We start from the raw sequence: 23,125 nt of genomic DNA on the forward strand, positions 1-23,125 counted from the left end.
AAATAGTATGTTCATGGCATATCCCACCAGACAAATGATGGGGTACAGCCCCCCCCCCCCCCCCCCAGTGGCTCAGTTACTCAGGTACTGCCCAGTGTGTAACTACCTGACAAACCAGCGAGGTCCCACGGTTTAGCTGTGGATTATGCTGCGTTAGCCCATTTTACAGGGGAGAGGGTGAGGAAGGGTTGATCGCTGGGGTGTTAGTGTTGACCTCGGAGCCCTCCAGGCTAGGGAGAGGAAAAGGCCTATTCCTGGATCGCTGTAATAACACCTGTTGGAAAGTACACGTGAGTGCAAGTGAGCCCAAGTCACAATCACGCTTGATTGTCACGCCCCCTGCTGTACATGTGCTGGCACTGGTTATCCAGACTCACATGAAAAATGGCCACGTTGGTGATTTACCAAATGACTGAAATTGTAGCCCAAGAGAATCGGCAGCTTCACAAAAAATGAAAAAGAAATCCATTGTTGTTACCTGGGAAAATGCGGCGATCGTGCTTTTGCAGAACAAAGCATTAATCCTACTTTGAATGCAAAGCAATCCCATCAGAGGTGCAACCCTTGAGATGCATGCCCTCAATGGTCAGCAGAACAGTGCAATTATATGCTGCAACCTCACAGGGAAATGCAGACAGAGCCAAAGCTCTTTGTGAGAAGGTTGTAAGTAACCCTGCTTTCCGTTGACAGAATATCAATCACACGAGTTACTGCTGACATCTCGCTTGCCAAACGATCAGTGCTGAACAACCCCAGCAAACACACAATTATTGAACGCTCCAGCACTCGCTCCAGCCTGGGTGAGTAACTCTCTTAACTCAGTTTCAGGTGGTCAGGCCTTAAAACATGGAAACAAGTTATTGACGGTATATTTTCATTGCAATCTCAGGGCAGATTCTGATATGCATGTCGCTTCTCCCCACTAGCAGAAGAAGCAGGTAATGAGAGGACACACGAGAGATGCAAAATGTTTGTTCCTCAGCGAGTTATGATCTGGATTTCGCTGCCTGAAAAGGTGGTGGAAGTAGATTCCGTCGTAACTTTCAAAAGGGAGGTCGATAAATACTTGAATAGGAAAGATTTGCCGGGTTATGGGGCAAAGAGTTGTGGGGGTGCGTCTTGGGGGCAGTGGGGCTAATTGAATAGCTCTTTCAAAGAGTTGGCACAGATGAGACGGGCTGAATGGCAGTCTACCGTGATTCTAAGCCAAGGGGTGAGAAATTCTGGCCTTTCTCGTCCAGTCGTGCCAAGGTCAACAGACATTTGTCCGATTCACGCATCCACAGCGGTTGATCCACCGCAGCGGGGCGAGGAAATCCCAGCCTCGGTTACAGAGGGATTATCTGGACAATGTTTCAAAAGCATAATGGCTGCTGAAATGACCTAGTTTAATTCTGGAGCTTGGCTGTATTTCCGTTTGAGGATCTTCGTGATTGACTCTTCTGCACGAGTCTGGACTTCTTACCACTGATGCAGGAAAAGCGAATCCCGACAACAGTACATTTCCGGCCATTATATGGTTAATGGATTGAGAAATGTCTTCAATGTCAGTGACGTATGGTTCTGTGGAGTTGGATTGAATAGTGCAGCTGGCGTGTTATTGCTGTGCTCCATACCTGTAATGTCGGCATCCGTGACTCTGATTGAGCCATTCTTACTGTGAACTTGTTGTATTCAAGGAAGAAACAGCAGCTGGTTGCCACCTTGCAGGTGGAAAATGGCAGATAGTTGAGGAGACAGCACCACTTAAAGCTGGGAGGTGGGATTACTGGCACTTCTGTCACTGGCAATACAACCAAAAGGCAAGTTGCATTCGCATAACTTCAAAGAAAGGTTCAAACGCAACTTGGAAAAGTTAGTAATATCTTCTGGATTATAAACATAACCATCATTCTTTACTTCTTAAAAATTGCATCTGAAGCACATGCTCAAACTATGGCCACCTGCTTATATCAGTGTGTGTGCTGTCCACATATAGATGACTGACCAAGGAAATTACAGAGTCAAATATGATTGGCATTTTTGAATGCCTGGCTGCTCTAAGAGATTTCCTGTTCTGAAAAGCTAATAGTTGGTCACATCAGCTAAGCAAAATACTTTAAACTGGAGGGAAAGTTGAGGAGATCTTTCTTTTGTTGCATAAAGTGGTTGCCTTCAGCCTCATTGTCAATTTAAAACATTTTTTTAAAAACTTCAAATATTTTAGCTGAACAATTAGATTTGCTACCCGCATGGCTCTGGTGATATCAGTGCTGGGGAGGAGCCTTTGGCTTCCTTGAGACTCTGCTTTTGGGGGGCACAGATTCAAACCGACCTCCGTTTACTCTGAGCTAATAATAATCTCTTATTGTCACAAGTAGGCTTCAATGAAGTTACTGTGAAAAGCCCCGAGTCGCCACATTCCGGTGCCTGTTCGGGGAGGCCGGTACGGGAATTGAACCCACGCTGCTGGCCTTGTTCTGCATTACAAGCCAGCTGTTTAGCCCACTGTGCTAGCACATCCTGCAGAAGGACACTATCCACTCAGGGCACAGTTTATTTTTTTCAAATTACATTATATTCTTAGGAATGCTCCTGTTGTTTGATTTTACTTCTGACGTGCGTGTAGCAACTACTGATTTATCAGTAATCATTACCAACAATTATTCAATCAATCTATCTACTTGATTTAAACAATTTGCAGGGGAGCACGGTAGCACAAGTGGATAACACTGTGACTTCACAGCGCCAGGGTCCCAGGTTCGATTCCCCACTGGGTCACTGTCTGTGCGGAGTCTGCACGTTCTCCCCCGTGTCTGCGTGGGTTTCCTCCCACAGTCCAAAGACGTGCAGGTTAGGTGGATTAGCCATGCTAAATTGCCCTTAGTGACCAAAAAGGTTAGGAGGGGTTATTGGGTTATGGGGATAGGGTGGAAGTGAGGGCTTAAAGTGGGTCGGTGCAGACTCGATGGGCCGAATGACCTCCTTCTGCACTGTATGTTCTATGTTCCAGCCGCATGTCAACGTTACACTTCAGAGTTGCAGAAGTTTATTTTTGAACTGATTTCCTGCAATTTTCTTGTGAACTGCAGCTTGAAAATTACAAGAATCTGTCAAGCTGTGAACTTCCCTCCCTGGAAGCCTTTGACTTTATGACGTGCCTGGGCGCAGAATTAGAATTTGTGATAAAGAGATTGGTCAGGTTAAACACAGCTGAATCTTAGCAGCAGATTATTGCACCATGCATTCCTGTTGTTACAAATTAGTGAATTATCCAGTTTGCCATTAGCGCCGATACAGGGGATGTGACAATATGGGGCGGAATTCCCTGGTCTCCCCGCCAGCGGGTTTCTCAGCAGCGGGAGGCAGCCCCCCATTGGCCGGTAGTGGGATATTCTGGTACCGCCGCTTTCAATGGGATTTCCCATTGAATCCACCCCATCCTGCAGGGAAACTTACGGTAGAGGTGTGCCATCGGCGGGTCTAGAAGTTCCCACCGGTGTGAACAGCCGGACGATCTTGCCTTGTGTTGCAAAGTAACACTGACTCCACAGAATCCCTACAGTGCAGCTGGAGGTCATTCTGCCCGTTGGGTCTGCACCGGCCCTCCGAAAGAGCGCCCTACGTGGACCCACTCCCCTGTCCTGTTTCCGTAATCCCATAACCCCACCTAACCTGCACATCTTTGGACACTAAGGGGCAATTTTTAGCATGACCAATCCACCTAAGCAGCACATCTTTGGACTGTGGGAGGAAACCGGAGCACCCGGAGGAAATCAACGCAGGCACAGGGAGAGCGTGCAAACTCCACACAGACAGTGACCCATGACCAGAATCGGACCTGAGTCCCTGGTGTGAGGCAGCAGTGCTAATTATTGTGCCACCGTGCCCGCATAAGTTTGATGTGAGAAACTGAACACTTGTTAGACAAGTATGGTTGTAATAGGGTCGCCTCCTCAGTGGTCAGATTTTGGGGTGAATATTGCTTTAAATTTAAACTGAATCTTTAGATTCAGAATGCAACTAATATTACAAACATGATCTTGTCATTATCACATTGTTTGTGGGAGCTTGCTGTCTGCAAATTGGCTGCCGTGTTGGCTAAATTACAATGGTCACACTTCAAAAGTACCGGATTGGCTGGAAAATGCCATGAAAGGTGCTACAGAAATGCAAGTCTGTCTTTCAACAAATTGGTCACATGACTCAAAATCAGAAGATGCAATTGATATGGAAGAAGCAACTCAGAAATGGCAAATCATGTTGAAAATAAACATAGTAGTGGAAGAGCAATGGTGGGTGCAGTTTCTACCCTTTGGAAGGAAAGCTGGATGGGGGCATATTCCATGAGTGGTGTTAAAATAGCTCGGAATTAAATAAATCTTTGTAGACTTGATACTCAATTTGTCCTGTCGCTGTAGATCATGAATTAACTTAATGGAATGCTTCACCCTGTGGTCAGTACTGCAGAGTACAAGTCGGGGGGCCCATACTCAAACCACGGTGTGACTGTCATGTTCAGTCAGCAAAACACAGAGGAAACGTTCACACAGGAGGTAATGTAGCAAAGAGCCACATGACAGATTCTTAAAGTGAAAGGTTTGGAGTGCCCCCCCCTCCCCGGATTCCAGAATGTGGTGGGCCGATGAAACTGCCGGCGGGCGGGAGTAGTAAAATACTGGCCTTGGAGTTTTGGTGTCCCAGATTTACCTTGTCCATAAACTCTTTAGGAGGATGAGGGGAGATCTTACAGAAACATATAAAATTATGAAGGGAATAGATTGGATAGATGCGGGCAGCTTGTTTCCACTGGCGGGTGAAAGCAGAACTAGGGGGCATAGCCTCAAATAAGGGGAAGTAGATTTAGGACTGAGTTTAGGAGGAACTTCTTCACCCAAAGGGTTGTGAATCTATGGAATTCCCTGCCCAGTGAAGCAGTTGAGGCTCCTTCATTAAATGTTTTTAAGATAAAGATAGTTTTTTGAAGAATAAAGGGATTAAGGGTTATGGTGTTCGGGCCGGAAAGTGGAGCTGAGTCCACAAAAGATCAGCCATGATCTCATTGAATGGCGGAGCAGGCTCGAGGGGCCAGATGGCCTACTCCTGCTCCTAGTTCTTATGTTCTTGTGTTCTTTCCTTTCATACACTTGGCTGTGATTGAGAGGTTGCTTGCCTGCAGTGATAACCTGTTGCTCACCCAAAAGAGAACAAAGACTTAATGGAGATACCTAGGCCCAAGCCAGCTCCTAGAGTTGGCCACTTTAGACAGGATTCATATTGTTGTTCCAGCTGCTACTTGTAACAAATGCTTTTTTTCCCTCCCCCTCCCTTCATTTCCCATTCGCCGATGTGCTGCGCCCAAGTGAGTTTGAAGAGGAAAATCAGGAATAGTGTCAGGAATGGGATTTGGTGGGAATCCTGTCTCATTTGTCAATCATCAAGAACTTGACCAAGACATTATGTTGTTTTCCTTCACTTCCTGTTGCTATTTCATCACCTCTGCGCCATGGAATAGAATAATCTCTAAATCTCAAAGAAAATTGAACTTTAAAAGCTGCACCCATGCTATTTAACAGCCACATTTACATATGGTATGTTCCAGGTCATTGATCTTAGACCCTTTCTTCTTCCTACCCTGAACCAGCATAGACCTGGCCAGTTAATATCTAACTTCATGGGAGGGCAGGACAAGAATTTAGGTGTTGGAGCCAAATATTAACAAGTCTGACAGAATAACTTTCTGACGCTCGGCTGCTATGAAACGTGAGAGGTCTTTGAGCGCTGGTCCTCTGACCTTATTTTCTGCCTCTGTGATTGTTTTTATCGGTGAGCTAACCATGGAGAGGGGGAATGTTAGCTTTGGGAATGGGAATATGCACACATCAGACAGTTGGGGTGTTCATGTTACTAGTCGTCAAAGCTGCCCATTCCACACGCATATCCTGTGTCCTCTGATAACTCACACCAGCTATTGAGGTATGTACTGCCAGAATGGGAATTCAGGTATGGCTTCTGACCAGTAATCCAGTTAGTTCACTGGCAGCTCCAAAGTAGGGGGTTGTCCTATCCATAGTGTTATGGGCCAGGGTTTAGAAAACTCCAAAGTATATCATGGAGTTCACCTGACCTACAACTGTTTGTAGAATTTTGGTTATGGGGAGTACAAGAGCCTGCCTTTGAGGTGTTATTCAATAGAGTTCCAAGGGACTTTTAATCAAAAATAAGTTTTATTCTGTGAATTTAGTTAACATCTGCATAAACACACACAATAAGAATTATCAACTACAAACATAAAACCCCCACACAGCTACAGTAATCTATGTATAACCCGTAATGAATTCCCCCTTTAACTGTTCCAATTTAATAACAAGATCCCATAAATCAAAAAACCCTTTTTTACCAAAACAGTAGGTAACTATAATCATTGGGTTTCTTCCTTGGAATAACTCTTTAAAATTGAAAATAGAAGGGCAGGCCAAGATACTTCCCTGAGTACAGCAGCCAAAATGTGAAAAACGAAAGTAAAAACTCAGAGCCACAAACCAGCTCCAAACCAAAGCGAAAGTAGAACCAACTACCAGAGCCACAGCCCAGCTCCACCCACACGATAACATCACTGAAGCCATGTGATAAGACAAAAACATTTCTTCAAGGGGGACACACATGACTATAGAGTAGTTCTTTCAAAGTCTCAGGGACAAGTGGGATGGATCGAATCGCCTGTTCCCTTGCTGTATCATTCTACGTCCTGAATCCTGCGCTCATTGGGTGTGTGTGATTGGTGGGCCCGGGAACAGGCCGAAAATGCACTTCCAGTTGCGATCGGCCCTGAATGCAGTTTTGCACTGGCTGGCCAATTAACGCAGCGAAAGGTTCAGTGCTGCTGGGCGGGGGTAGCGCAGGAAAAGGACTGGTGCACAGGAAAGTGAGGGAGCGGATGGGTGCTTCTAACAAGCTCCCTGAAGGCAGATGGCCGCTGCGGCGCTCCCTCGGGGAGCTGCAGACCTGTGCAAATAAATTCGGGGTTTTACAAAATGCAGCAAAGTCTGTTCATGCAGCACATTCAAGCACCTGACAGCAGAACCCAAAACACGTCAGTCCCCAGACATCTTTTTAAAATTTTATTTCACCCACCCTGAACTGTAGAAAAAATGGAAAGGCCAATTGGCCCCTCTGGCATGTGTAAAGGTAGGCAGGCCACGTAAAATTGTGACTCCCTAATTGTGACTCCCCATAACCCAGGTAAAAGATCAACATATAATATACACCTCAAGATTTTAATTTCACCCTTCAACAGCAATAATATCAACTTGCGTTTATATAACACCTTTAATGTAATAAAATATCTGAATGCACCTCACAAGGCCATTATCAAACATGTCTGAGACCGAGTCACATCATTTGAAAATGAGGGCGGGCATTTTAAGATTGAGGTGTTACTTAACTGGCATGTTAAATAGGTCAGTGATGTGTGAATAGTTCTTAGAACATAGAACATAGAACAATACAGCGCAGTACAGGCCCTTCGGCCCACGATGTTGCACCGAAACAAAAGCCATCTAACCTACACTATACCATTATCATCCATATGTTTATCCAATAAACTTTTAAATGCCCTCAATGTTGGCGAGTTCACTACTGTAGCAGGTAGGGCATTCCACGGCCTCACTACTCTTTGCGTAAAGAACCTACCTCTGACCTCTGTCCTATATCTATTACCCCTCAGTTTAAAGCTATGTCCCCTCGTGCCAGCCATTTCCATCCGCGGGAGAAGGCTCTCACTGTCCACCCTATCCAACCCCCTGATCATTTTGTATGCCTCTATTAAGTCTCCTCTTAACCTTCTTCTCTCCAACGAAAACAACCTCAAGTCCATCAGCCTTTCCTCATAAGATTTTCCCTCCATACCAGGCAATATCCTGGTAAATCTCGTCTGCACCCGCTCCAAAGCCTCCACGTCCTTCCTATAATGCGGTGACCAGAACTGCACGCAATACTCCAAATGCGGCCGTACCAGAGTTCTGTACAGCTGCAACATGACCTCCTGACTCCGGAACTCAATCCCTCTACCAATAAAGGCCAACACTCCATAGGCCTTCTTCACCGCCCTATCAACCTGGGTGGCAACTTTCAGGGATCTATGTACATGGACACCTAGATCCCTCTGCTCATCCACACTTTCAAGTACTTTACCATTAGCCAAATATTCCACATTCCTGTTATTCCTTCCAAAGTGAATCACCTCACACTTCTCGACATTAAACTCCATTTGCCACCTCTCAGCCCAGCTCTGCAGCTTATCTATATCCCTCTGTAACCTGCTACATCCTTCCACACTATCGACAACACCACCGACTTTAGTATCGTCTGCAAATTTACTCACCCACCCTTCTGCGCCTTCCTCTAGGTCATTGATAAAAATGACAAACAGCAACGGCCCCAGAACAGATCCTTGTGGTACTCCACTTGTGACTGAACTCCATTCTGAACATTTCCCATCAACCACCACCCTCTGTCTTCTTTCAGCTAGCCAATTTCTGATTCACATCTCTAAATCACCCTCAATCCCCAGCCTCCGTATTTTCTGCAATAGCCTACCGTGGGGAACCTTATCAAACGCTTTGCTGAAATCCATATACACCACATCAACTGCTCTACCCTCGTCTACCTGTTCAGTCACCTTCTCAAAGAACTCGATAAGGTTTGTGAGGCATGACCTACCCTTCACAAAGCCATGCTGACTATCCCTGATCATATTATTCCTATCTAGATGATTATAAATCTTGTCTCTTGGTGCGAGATAGGACATGGACAGCAGAGTTCTGGGGAATGGCCTCACATTTGCTGAGGGTGGAACATGGGAGGACAACCAGGAGTCTGGTGGAGGGGTCTGTTATAATTCGCTGCCCATTCACTGAGCAAAGGGGGAATCTGGAGCAAGGGCGAGATTCTCCGACCCCCGCCGGGTCGGAGAATCGCCGGGGGCTGGCGTGAATCCAGCCCCCGCCGGTTGCCGAATTCTCCACCACCGGATATTCGGCAGGGGTGGGAATAGCGCTGCGCCAATTGGCGGGCCACCCCCCGCGATTCTCCGGCCCGGATGGGCCAAAGTCCCGCCGCTAAAATGCCTGTCCCGCCATCGTAGATTAAACCACCTACCTTACCGGCGGGACAAGGCGGCGCGGGTGGGCTCCGGGGTCCTGGGGGGGGGCGCGGGGCGATCTGGCCCTGGGGGGTGCCCCCACGGTGGCCTGGCCCGCGATCGGGGCCCACCGATCCGTGGGCGGGCCTGTGCCGTGGGAGCACTCTTTCCCTTCCGCCTTCGCCACGGTCTCCACCATGGCAGAGGCAGAAGAGACTCTCTCCACTGCGCATGCACGGGAATGCCGTCAGCGGCCGCTGACGCACCCGCGCATGCGCCGCCCGGAGATGTAATTTCCGCGCCAGCTGGCGGGGCACCAAAGGCCTTTCCCACCAGCTGGCGGGACGGAAATTCGTCCGGCACGGGCCTAGCCCCTTAAGGTTGGGGCTCGGCCCCCAAAGATGCGCAGCATTCCGCACCTTTGGGGCGGCGCGATGCCCGACTGATTTGCACCGTTTTGGGCACCAGTCGGCGGACATCGCGCCGTTTCCGGAGAATTTCGCCCCAAGTCCTTCCTGAACATTGGCTTCTTCACATAACCCAGAGATCACAGGCACAGACTCATTTTCCTTGCCTCCAACCAATTCTCACATATACACTTAAGAATTATGCCCTTGGGCAGCACGGTGGCGCAGTGGTTAGCACTGCTGCCTCACAGCAGCAAGGTCCCGGGTTCAATTCCAGCTCTGTGTCACTGTCCGTGTGGAGTTTGCACATTCTCCCCGTGTCTGCGTGGGTTTCGCCCCCACAACCCAAAGATGTGCAGGGTAGGTGGATTGGCCACGCTAAATTGCCCCTTAATTGGAAAAAATGAATCAGGTACTCTAAATTTATATTTTTCTAAAAAAGAATAATGCCCTAACCTTTCCCCAATTAGTAACAGCCTCTCTCACAACTAGAGCACACACTTCATTGTGACAGGATCGCAATATTAACATACTCAAGTCTAGAGACGACAGAGGTATGAACGAGTGTTTCAGGCGGAGATGAGCTGAGGCAGGGGTAGAGCCTGGTGTTGTTATGGTGATGGAATGCATTATGGTTGGTAGCTCAAGCTGGGTTAGGTGTAACATCATGGTTGCAAAGTCTGGTTCAGACTTGGGCAGTTGCCAGGGAGAGAGACCGAGTCTGGCTGGAGATCAGAACTTGTGGCAGGCACTAAAGACAATGGGCTCGATTCAACTAATTGGGAACAAATTGCCAAAACGAGCGCGTTTGCCCGCGTGTTCCCCGGCGATCACAGCACTGAGAAACACATGGGAATTACAAGCCGACTCGCGTTGTATAGGGGGCCTCAGCAGGGAACGCACGGCTCAGGTCGCACATAGCCACGTTTTCTACACTGGGGAGCTCTGATCACCGGAACTCCCCGATGTAGCGAGAGATCGGGGCACCATTTTTAAATGGCTTTCCGATCTCTGAGGCCCCGAAGCAACCTCCAAACTCCCCCAGCCCAAATACACAATGGGAGGGTCCTCCTGGCCCGATCACGCATGCGCAAAATATACCAGCTTGGGACCTTGGCAATGCCAACCACAGTGCCACCTGGGCCCCTTGGCTGTGCCAGACTGGCACTCAAATGGGTGCCCAGGTGGCACCAGCAGTGACAGGGCACCACCCTGCCAAAGGGCATGCAGCTGGGGCCTCCGATTCCCTGGGATACCCTCCCCAGGAGTGCCATTCCGTCTGGTCCGCGTTGGTGGAGACCAGTGCTGAACGGCGCTCGCCCGAGGTCTCCAAGGCGAAGGGGATGAATCTCAAAGCCTCAGGTACACCGGGAATCTGCACATTAGAATCAGATTACTGTCTTGCTCTAACATGCAGTTTTGCCAGAAAGAGGTTTTCTCACAATGGGCGGGATTTATATCGCAACGTCATGCGAGATCGCGTTGGGTCTCGCAAGGCATTGCAGGCCGGGTAAATCCCGGGAGCAGGGTCTCCCGGCTTTTATTGGCCGTGCTGCGCCATGGCGAGCTGCTTTTCGGGCGCGGCGTGGCCATAAGATTGCGCCCCATGGCTGGATCCGCCTGTAACGGGAACTGCCATTGGCAGGACTGTAAAATTTGGAGAGCAGACAAAGGTTCGTTGACCTTGGGCATGAAATCCTGCCCGGTGACTTTGGGTCCAAAAATTTAATTCAACCCAGATAACGTGCAATTTTGAGTCTATTGCTGGTAATTCAATGGCCGGAGTTCTCCGACCGTTCGCTGATGGAGGAGGAGTTCTCTGGTCCCGCCGGCAGCGCACTCCCACCCGTGGGATTCCCAGCGGCATGGCGTGGCGTCAATGGGAATTCCCATTGAGAGCGGCGGAAGAAACACCGAGAAGCACGCGGCAGGGATCCGGAGAATCCCGCCCAATGTTACTCTTGCACAATAAAAAAAATGAAACAACATAAATAAAATGGCAACTTAAAGAGTGCTAAAACAAATTTGTACTATCTGATAGTTCAAATTAGCTGACTTCAAATTAAGAGCCAAAGGTTCCTTAAGATAGAAAATGTTGGAAATACACAACAGATTTGTGAACAACATCAGTTTAACCTCTGAGTCATTGCTGCTCTCGATTTCTAATCACAGTGGAAACAAATTCAACCTTTGTAATTTATTCCAAATCATAATAAAATTAATACGGCAATTCTGATAATTAACAGGTAATCTTCATTAATCTACTCTAATATACTGATAAATTCTAATCTGAATTTCAATTAATATTGCTGTGCAGCATGCTTTGAACTTTTTAAACTGACTGTATTGGATTTTTCTCTCTCACTCCATCACTACTCTCCTTCCTCCTCAGATGTTCTGGGTATGTATTTTTTGCCATAACATGTAACCTATTCCATTATCCTGTGTCTTGTCTGTGTGTGTGCCTGTGTGCGCCTCGAGTTGCTTATCATCCTTTGCACTGGTTTCTGACTTAAGGCAAGGAAAGTAGCCCTCTCCTGGAATCTTGATTTGAATCAGAAACTGGCTTTCGCTTGCCGATTTAATCTTTGGAATGTGAGTGAGAAAACAATGCAATGAGCAGAGATGGCTCCAGAAAAACCTTTGATTCAGGCTCCGTTTGCTTTCAATTGAAGAATAGCTTTGGCTTTTAACGACAGCATAAGTAATAGGAGAGGTATTTGATCTACCAATGCCAGGACCTGCAGGTAAAGCATTAAAGATGCTACACGCCAGAGCTGTAGGGCAATCGTTAGTGTCACAATAGAGGAACAAGAAATAGAAGTCAGGAAGTCCCATCAATGTGTATTCCGCCAGCCTACCAGGGGTAGCTTATAAAGTCTTGCATCTTGGTGGTCAGTTTTTGCTTGTGTTTAGTATGTGCGTCACTGCTGACACCAGGAGTTTCACTTAAATTGATCACTGTGGGACATTGCTGGCAGTTGGTGTAGTACTGAGCCATGTAAACCTGGAAGGTCCCAAGTTGCACCCATGACCCCCATTGAGTTAACTATTTCCACTGGGACAGTGTTAGGGATGCATGATTGGCATGATCATTTCATAAAAATCCAAATTAAAATTCAGGCTGCTCCAATATGATAACTTGCTTGAAAGAGAATAAACCTGTGCCATTGTTACATAGGTCCTCTTGTGATTGATGGTTTGAGTCTTTTCTACAGACAGTGGAGAGCTGTGCTGAGACCCTACTCCCAATCTGCTTTTGTGCACAATAGAAATTGGGAGATAATTGAGTCCCCAAATGTTGGTCTTGCACATCTGGCAGAGTCAACCCTTAAGCATGGGAATGAGGCACGTACAATGTCATAAACTGATGAAAAATCTTTTTGAGGCTGAATAAGATCAGTGTTAACAGGCTGTGCAATGGATTGACATCCTTTGTTCTGTGAAATCTCTTGACAGGTAACCTCAAAGGTACATAACTGGAGTGTGAATAATAGACACTTTGTGTGTCTTTACCAAGTTAAATATTAGATTAGTCCAGCCAACTCTGGCTGTGTTTCAAACTCACTCCTGGTTTCTTTGCTGTTTCTGAGATTGGCAGGATTTCACCATGAGGACACCAAACACCTGACCGCACTTTCAGTCAAGGGTGCAGATTAATCAGGAGAGGGGTAGTGGGGCTGGCTGGTGGATACTTCACAAGGGCTAAGTCCAATGATTGTTCTGTGCGCTGAGCTATCTGATGTCAGTAATAAGAAAATAGTTCTATTCTACCATTGTCTTCAGCACCCCTGGGGTAGAAAAGGGAAAATTCAAATACTATATCTTGGCTGCGTTGCCTTCGACAGTCTAATGTCTAATCTAAACTCACGCATGGAAAATGGCCACAAGAGGGTGTTGATATCTGTGCAACTGCAATCTTTTAATAAATTATTTCATGGGTGTCATAAAAGATCAACACTTACCGTTCATCTCCAATTCTCGGCCAATTCAGAGTCAACAACGCAACCGTCATGGATTATAAATGGCAGATTTCCTTCCCAAAAAGGCTCGATGGGTTTTACAATGATTGATGATCGTAATGGTGACTGTGAAACTAGCATGAATGTTAAAATCCTCCAGATACCATGGTGAGATTTGAACCCATATCCCCAGAGCATTAACCTGGGCCTCTGAATAGCCAGCCCAGTGACATTAACGCTACACCAGCTTTGCCCCCACAGAGCAGACACATTGTGATCCAACATGTCTTGAGGCAAGCAGGGATAATAGCACAGATCGTAAACAGTAATGGATAGTTGGTGATGCAGTTCTTTTAAGAACACAGAGGTCATTGAGATTGAAACTCAAATGTTGTCCTCGTAACTCAGAAATTCATATGGAATTATTATGACCCAGCAGATAGTCAATGAGATTCATTGCACAGAGGTGAGATTGGCAACGCTAAGTCTAACTCTTTCTCTCAACCTGGCAGTTTAGTGATTAGAATAAGGAATGAGCGTAAGCATTATTGCAATGTTTGAGGCTGAGACTAGATTACCACCCCCAGCATTGAATCATAGAATCCCTAGAGTGCAGAAGGAGGCCACTTAGCCCATCGAGTCTGCACCCACCGTCCGAAAGAAGATTCCACCAGGACCCATTCACCCGGCCCATCCCCGCAGCCCCTAACCTACACATCTCTGGACACTTAAGGGGCAATTTAGCTTGGCCAATCCACTTGTTTGCCTGAAGTTTTATTGTTCTGCTGTGGATGCTTGTAGCTGCCTTGCTGCCAACGTAGTTGGACTGCTGTGTGCAACCTGCTACATGGATGGTCCCATTAGTATGCAGTACATTGGCAACGTGCTATTAAACAGAGTGCAAGGGATATGCTAAATACCAATAGTTAGGACACTGCTATCCACCATTTTTGTGGAGGTCGCTGGCTGGTCTAGCATTTTGTTGCCCCTCCCTATTTGCCCTTGAACTGAGTAGCTTTGCTTGGCCATTTCCAAAAGTCAGCAGCTAATACTCAACCGCATTGTTGGAGATCTGAAGCTACATGTAGGCCAGACCAGGTACGGACAGCAGATTTCCTTCCCCAAAAGACATTAATGAACCAGATGAGTTTTTACAACAATCGATGATAGTTGGCATGGTCACCATTACTGAGATCAACTTTATAAAAATATTGTATTCCGGGTTTATAAATTGGATTTAAATTTGAACCCATGTCCTCAGAGCATTAGTCTGAGCCTCTGGAATACTAGTCCAGTGACATTACCATTATGCTGCTATTTCCCCCCAAATGCATGCAGCAAGTCCACAATGCAGCATGCAAACAGTGCATTACTAATGCATTACTAACCTACGCATATAAAACACGTTCAACTATTTTATTCGTATGTGGAGGATTGATTACTACTTTGCATGTAGAGAATGCATTGTTTTCCAGCATACAGGAAATGCATTACCAACAGACATAAAAGCAATGCAGGACATGTCACCATCAGGTATGCAGAAAATGCATGACTCTCAGGCATGCGGAAGATGGCATGCAGGAAACGTGTTACTACCAGGCATGCAGAAAATATCAGGAAATGCAATGCAATCTGGCATGCAAAAACAGTTTGTATAAATACCGGAAAATATTCCAAATTGAATGCAGAGACCAAGAATTATTTAGTTACAGAAATAAAAATGTTTCAATTGCAGAAATCAAAGCAGGTACTGTATATTCATTTCATAGAGTTTGTTTTTTTCACTCACTTTTATTGAATTTCCTCTGCTAACCAGTCTAATGTTATTTTAGAAGCTGTATTTTAAATGTCATTGTATTTACGTTGTTGAGTTATGACATGCCAGTGTTAATGATGTTGCCTACTAAAGACTCATTACCTTGTGTTGGCATTAAAGACACTGCAATTTGACTAAGAGTCCTGGCTAAATGGATGCAAAAGTGATGAGGCAGCTAAATTGGATTAAGAACATAGAACATAGAAAATACAGCACAGAACAGGCCCTTCGGCCCACGATGTTGTGCCGAACCTTTGTCCTAGATTAATCATAGATTATCATTGAATTTACAGTGCAGAAGGAGGCCATTCGGCCCATCGAGTCTGCACCGGCTCTTAAAGAGCATCCTACCCAAGCCCACACCTCCACCCTATCCCCATAACCCAGTAACCCCACCCGACACTAAGGGCAATTTTGGACACTAAGGGCAATTTAGCATGGCGAATCCACCTAACCTGCGCATCTTTGGACTGTGGGAGGAAACCGGAGCACCCAGAGGAAACCCACGCAGACACGGGGAGAATGTGCAGACTCCGCACAGACAGTGACCCAAGCCGGGAATGGAACCTGGGACCCTGGAGCCGTGAAGCAATTCTGCTAACCACTGTGCTACCGTGCCGCCCAAAATTGGAGCTGGAGCAGGGTGTTGGGGTTGCTTCGGAAATGAACTTGACCTGGCAAAATGTGAGGGAATGACACATCGTGGGAGAGAGCCAACTCTTAAGATTTTCGGACACTGCACTTGATGTGTTGTTGAAGGAGGTGGAGAGGTGTCTTTACATCTACAACAATCCTTCCAAACACACCGGACGTGTTTCTTGGTGGCTGGGAGGCAGCCCCACCGCTGGCCCGTGATGGACCTTCTAGTCTCCCTGCTGTCTCACCCATTGAATCCACCCACGGCGCCGAGACGGCATGCCATCCAGGGGACCAGGCGATCCCGTGAAGAGCGGGAAGATCCCTCCTACCGTCTGAAGGCAGTGCCAGGAATCAAGCTTTGATGATCTGAAAGTTTGTGTTCTCACAAACGGTTAAGGCCACTAAATGCATCGTCAAATGCCATATCCTAGTTAACTGCACTACTGGATTCAGCCACTGCTCAATTCATCAAACCCCCAATCACCCATCTACAAACAGTGTGTGTGCGATTTACTGGCTGCGTCCAGCCAGAATCTGGATGGGACGCGGCCGATAGGTCCTGGGAGAGGTCTCTCCCGGGATCCCCGATGGTTGTTACGCCCCGCGAGATCTATCCAGATCTCACCAGGCGCGCAATCCGAATCCTGCCCACAATGGGCGGGACCCAGTCTCACACTGTTAAGTGAGTTTGAAAACGCAATAAACCATGTGGACGCTGGATTGAACGCCCCCCCCCCCCCCCCCCCCAACCATCTCTCGGCCTTGCCGAGGAGACCCCAGCCGGGCGCCATTAGCACTGGTCCCCACAAACAGGGACCATCCAGAATGGCACTTGGAGGGTTCTCCCGGGCACCTTGGCAGTGCCAGCTGGGCACTGCCAGCCTGGCACTGCCAGGGTACCCACATGGTACTGCCAGGCAGGCATGGGCACTGCCAAGGTGCCAAGCTGGCACATTGCGGATCAGGCTCGAGGGTGTCCTGCTAGTGTGAGGTGGGGTGCGGCGGGGCCCCCCCAAGGACCCCTGTAGGTGAGTTGGGATGTTGGAGGGGTCGGGAGATCGGGGGGCCATCTCATTGCGGGAAATGTGACTGAATGTGGCCTCGGTGGGGAATTTCCCGTCGGGGCTCGAAAAAAATCAAAGTGCCGTCAGATAGCTGGGCTGTTGGTACTGGGGATGACCCCACTCATCCCACCCAGACAGGACCCTGTCCTTTTTAGTTAAATCACGTCCTGTATGTCAATCAGGAGTCGTATCTAGTATTCATATCCTTCACCTCTCACACACTTAACACTGCTGCAAGCCTCACACCTCACAGCTTGCACACTGGCAGCTATTCAATCATTTTTTTAAATGAATTTAGAGTACCCAATTCATTTTTTTCAATTAAGGGGCAATTTAGCGTGGCCAATCCACCTACCCTGCACATCTTTGGGTTGTGGGGGCGAGACCCACGCAGACACGGGGAGAATGTGCAAACTCCACACGGACAGTGACCCAGAGCCGGGATCGAACCTGGGACCTCGGCGCCGTGAAGCAACAGTGCTAACCACTGTGCTACCATGCCGTTTGTGCCCTTTTCTTTCAAATATCGAAGAGGTACAACCTGACTGAGCAATGGAGGAACAGCAACAAGAGAGTTATGAAGAAGGCACAGCCCCATCTCTGGATTTCGACTCACAACGGCCACCAGCCTGGATACTAACACTGCGTATATCCTAGAGGTGGAATCTGCAAATGGTGAGATACTGGGCGTGAGTGTACTGCAACTGTCAAAGGGGGCAAGGACAGAGCAGGAGGCAGCTTGCCCAAGGGTGAGGCCCTGCACAGGTTCAGCTGGTGAGGAATTTGAAGGGAGCAGCAAGAGAGGAATGCTAATGAGAATGCACAACAACGTGCTTGGTGCATTGGAGAAAACTTCTGCAAAGTTTCAATGCCAAGGAGCAGGGAGGGGTCCAGCACCAACTTGGCACAAGGCATTGTGCAGCGTTTGGATCCCATCCTTCCCAGCATGGAAGAGGCGGCCAACGTCGGTCAGCCTGATCCAACCATTGACCCAACTCCTGAAGGCTGATGGGGCAACTGGAGCACCAACAGTAACTTCCTGACCTCTGAGCGCGACAGTGGATACTCAACTTGCAGCCATGCAAGCTCAGACTGCTGCCATTAATGCTGGAGATTACACTGTACAGAGCAGCTTGGAGGGCGCCACAGAAATCCCATCTGTCCGTCCTCAAACAGCTCACTAAGGTTGCTGATGCACCGCCCTGGGGTAGTGACAGTCTCCATGAAGCACACACCCACTTTCCACTCTCAGGAAGACAGTATTCAGTCTCCTTCCCCTGCCAGTCGGCCAATGCCCCTCTGTTGGCTGCCAGCCAGCCAGTCCGGGCGGCGGTTGCCCATGCTGAGGCAGTGCTGCCCACAGCTGAACCTCCAGGCCGAAACTGCCTGAAGTCATCTTCCAAAACACGTGCTGTATCACCCTTTGAAAATCAGACACTTCAAAGCCAGGCTGTAACCAATGGGGTAGCACTGTGTAGAAACACTGGCACCGACAGAACCACATGGGAATGTGCTGGAGTGATTAGTTTATGTTAGTTTGCAATATGGCATGATTTCATTTAGAAATTTAGTTTGGAATGTTTATTTTGTTGTTGTGTTATGCTGCTTCGGATAACACGGGCTGCTACTTGATGCAGTCTTAACTAAAGGATGCTCCAGACTCTGAAATGAGTTCAACGTGTTTATTGAACGATTAACACAGTTCTCAAATGAGTTCGACTCTCTTCTAATCTAACTGTAGTAACTCAGTCTAACTGTAGCAGCTTGCTCTAAGCCATGTGCTGGGGTGTGGTGCTGCTGATCAACCCTGTCTAACTCTCTAGATGTCTGTCTGTGGAAAGAGGCAGGGTGTGAGTGCCTCATCCCTTTTATGGTGTTTATGTCATGCCCCCTTGTGGTGATGCCACCTCTGAGTGTCCCGACTGCCCATTGGTTGTGTCCTATTCGGAGTGTTCATTGGTCGCATGTTTGCATATCATGACATTTGTGATGCCTTTTCTTTCTACATTCTGGTCAAGCGGATGCTTTGACAGTGAGCGACAGCCCCATAGGTAAAGGGGTAACGGGGTTACACTTACTAATATTGCAGTCGACTTAGTTCTTCATGCACAGCCCAGACAAAAATACACCTATGGGATTTAGATTGTTTAGATTGCTCCTCCCTTTCCTTTCCTCCACTGCTCACCAGTGACCTCTGTGGAAAGTGCGTTGTGTGTTACAATTCACCTGGAGCAGGGACTGTTGTAGTCTGGTAATCAGAATTGTGATGGTAGAGGCTCCAACATTCTTTCCATCAAACGGCTGACCTGAAATCTCTCCCACTCTTCCCGCCTGACAATAGCGTGTGTTGGAAGGATTGAAAGGTTGACACTCTGTATGGCTGCGTTATAAACACACCTTTCTGAGTCATCAAGTCTTGGCGTGGAGCATGACCCAGAGTTTCTGCATCAGCGACTCACTGCACCATGTGATCTCCTTGTTTGCACTTGTGTACATTTGGGTAAATCCCATAGGTGTATGAATTGTTTCTGTGTGAGCATTACTGAGGTCACCTGTGTCAGCGGACAAGCAACGGCTGGATGGCTCTTAGCTGTGACAGACTCAGCATTCAACACTCGCTGCCAGTTCTCATATGTACAGAATGAGCACCTGAACAAGGTACTGGAGGGAAACCAGCAAACATCAAACCACAGCCCAGAATGAGTCAATACCCCCAGGTATACAGGAAAAAAATAGAAAAGGAAAACTCACGGTTTCATACTGAAACAGTGCCAAGTGCGGTTCAAAATGAGAAATGTAATTAAAGATATATTCAATGGCTCAGCAGGTTTGCGAGTAACTAACAGTAACAGATGCTTTGATCTCCTGTCTGTACTGAGTTAGCTGACGCGATCCATGACGGTAGCAGGACAGATGTCCTCGTGCTCCACCTTATTGAAATAGGAAAATCATTCAGCTCCTCCACTCCTGATCAGGCCTTGCTGGAGGTAAGTGTTGGTGAACATGAGCCTGATATCAAACTTGTCTGTAATAGATGCATGGCTCAGGTGGTCTCGACACTCGCCATCAAGCACACACCTAAAGAGAGGCCACTTGAGCTAGAGTGGAGGCAACTTGGGTGCTTAGGACTGTGCAAGAATTCAGTCCCTTCAGATGAGAAGGAGAGGAGAATGCCGTTGACGAGAAAGGAAATTCTGAGATTCCATCATTTTTGGCGCAGTGATGATTTTGTGACTACCATCCCTTGATAGTCAAATCCACGGTCTCAGGTGAACAAGCTGCTCAACTATGAGCTGTCCATCTGCGTTGTGAAACCAGGGGAGACATGATTCTCATTAGACATTTCCATTTGGGCCTGTGGGCTTTGAGTTTGAACCCAACTGTTGGAACATCTAGACTTCCATGTAATGCAGAATCCATACTGATGCTGGTAAGCTAGCATCATTGGCCGGTCACTACGCAATATGCATTTTACCCCTTGAACAACAGGCAGAACTATAGCAAACATGGAGGCAAACAAGTGTCTTCCAGAAGGAGCCTACAGGATTTGATCTGCATTTAGTATTTCTAGTATGGTTTGATAAAAATGCCTTGTTTTTGACTCTTTCTCTGTAGCTGAAGTACAGAGTGAGATTGAGCGTATTTTTGAACTGGCCAGGACTCTACAGTTGGTGGCACTTGATGCAGACACCATAAACCATCCTGCCCAACTTGCCAAAACCTCTCTGGCCCCAATTATAGTCTACATAAAGATTGCTTCACCTAAGGTAAGAGATTTTAGAAGTTTTTTTTAAAGTTCAACACCGCTAAGTGCCTTTAATTTCTTCCTACTCACCCCGCCCCCCTCAGTGGGAAGAAGTATCGATGGCCTGCAATGGACCTTTTTTCTACTCATTTACGGGATGTGGGCGTCGCTGGTTCGGCCAGCATTTATTGCCCATCCCTAGTTGCCCTTCAGAAGGTGGGGGTGAGTTGCCTTCTTGAACTGCTGCATTCCTTGAGGTGTAGGTACACCCACTGTGCTGTTAGGGAGGGAGTTCCAGGATGTTTCCCCGGCCACAGAGAAGAAATGGCGATATATTTCCAAGTCAGGGTGGTGAGTGACTTGGAGGGGAACCTCAAGGTGGTGGGGTTCCCAGGTATCTGCTGCTCTTGTCCTTCTACATGGTAGTGGTCGTGGGTTTGGAACGTGTTGTCTAAGGAACCTTGGTGAGCTACTGCAGTGCATCTTGTCGATGGTACACACAGCTGCCATTGGTCGTCGGTGGTGGGGGGTTTGAATGTTTGTGGAAGGGGGAGCAATCAAGCAGGGTGCTCTATCCTGGATGGTGTCGAGGTTGTTGAGTATTGTTAGAGCTGCACTCATCCAGGCAAGTGAAGAGTATTCCATTACACTCCTGACTTGTGTCTTGTAGATGGTGGACAGGCTTTGGGGGGTCAGGAGGTGAGTTACTCACCGTAGGATCCCTAGCCTTTGACTTGCCCTGGCAGCCACAGTATTAATGTGGCTAGTCCATTTTCTGATCAATGGTAAACCCCAGGATGTTGATTGTGGGGGATTCAGCCATTGAATGTTAAGGGGCGGTGGTTTGAGCCTCTCCTGTTGGAGATGGTCATTGCCTGGCACTTGAGTAGCTTCCTCGATGCTACTAATATCCAGCTCAGTGAGGTTTGTGAAGCGATCTTTTTCCGTCCGAGTACATTTGCTTGTTCCCCTGCTGGCTTAGAGGGTAAAATGTCACCTCAGGAATAGGATTATCCCAGATTCAGTCCCGGAAGCAAGCCTCAAGTTAGCTAACCTGTCCGGAGGGGAGCAGTAAAAATGCCTGCAAGATCCATGGATTAAGGAAGAGAATATTGGCCAGGATTTCTGCTCCAGATCACTAAACAGGAAGCCTTGCTGGAAAGGACACATACGTGGAGTTGAACACAGCCAAACAATACATTGAATGTTTTGCAGAGTGAAGCAGCATTAGGGAGCGTCAGAAACAAACCAATCTCTAAAAAGCCACTGTAACATGAAAGGCAATAATTTGTGTGTTGAATTTTACTTGGCGGTTGGAGGATTACTTTGTGTTCCACTTCTTTTTTATTTCCACATTTTTCCCATTCGTACTTTTCTCTTAAACTCCTGGATCCCTCTCTCCTGTCATTCTCCTTCCATCCACTTCCTCCCCACAGCTACTCTATCCTCCCATCCCTGCCCCAACTCTTCAGTACTCCTGTTCTAGTCTCAGACTCCACTGTTCATCGTTAGTGCCATACATAACCCTCAGAGGAGCTTCCAACCACACATCTGCACCCTCCCACTAACACCACCCATTTTAACCTCTGTAACATCACCTGGCCCCATTCCCGCTAAAGGCTATCTACTGCTGGAACCCTTACCCGTGACTTTATTACCTCTCGCCGTGACTATTCCAACACACTTCTGACCAACCTCCCACATTCTACCCTCCAAAGGCTGGACATCATCCAAAGCTCTGTTGCCTGTGTCCTTACTTGTAACAAGTCCTAGTCACCCACAACACCTGTGCCTGCTGGCCTGTATTGGCATCTGGTTAAGCAACACCTTGATTTAAAATTCTCAACCTTGTTTCCAGGCCTCATCCTTTTCTTTGTAATTTCTTTCCAGAACCCTCTGAGATCGCTGGCCTCATAGGCACCCTCGATTTTAATCTCTCCACCATCGGTGGCTGTGCCTTCAGCTGGCAAGACATTAAACTCTGGAATTCACTCCCTGAACCTCTGCGTTTCTCCACCTGCCATCCTTTAAGACTTTCCTTGCAACCTACCTTATTGGCCAAGCTCTATTGGTCGCCTGCCCTATTAAAGCTGGGTGTCAAACAATGCTTTAGTTTAGAATGTTCCTGGAAAGAGCCTTGGGTCATTTTATTCTGTGACGGGGGCTACATAAATACAAGTTGTTGTTGAATTGAATAGAAGGTGCCACCAACAGACATATTGTCACCTTTCATAATACATTGGGGGATATTAGGATTCTTAACACTGATGTCAGTGAATCTGAAATTGGTGAAAGAGCCAACAGGATTTCAAAGTCGACTCTTGTTACATCTGTGATATGGATTTTGCCCCAGCCCCAGATTGAGGAGACC

The 23,125-nt window shown here is 47.4% G+C and overlaps 1 protein-coding gene across 5 annotated transcripts in view; it reads left to right on the top strand.

The window, feature by feature from the left end:
- The window catches only part of cacnb1 (calcium channel, voltage-dependent, beta 1 subunit), a 298,678-nt gene that overhangs the window by 256,770 nt on the left and 18,783 nt on the right, over nucleotides 1-23,125 (top strand). For all 5 annotated transcript variants that reach the window (XM_072487438.1, XM_072487433.1, XM_072487434.1 and 2 more), the window contains 2 exons: nucleotides 691-800; nucleotides 20,625-20,776. In XM_072487438.1, the coding sequence (XP_072343539.1) occupies nucleotides 691-800; nucleotides 20,625-20,776 (262 nt within the window). The remainder of the gene's footprint in view (nucleotides 1-690; nucleotides 801-20,624; nucleotides 20,777-23,125) is intronic.

This window comes from Scyliorhinus torazame, chromosome 21, assembly GCF_047496885.1.
Source record: "Scyliorhinus torazame isolate Kashiwa2021f chromosome 21, sScyTor2.1, whole genome shotgun sequence".
NCBI classification, from domain to species: Eukaryota; Metazoa; Chordata; class Chondrichthyes; order Carcharhiniformes; family Scyliorhinidae; genus Scyliorhinus; species Scyliorhinus torazame.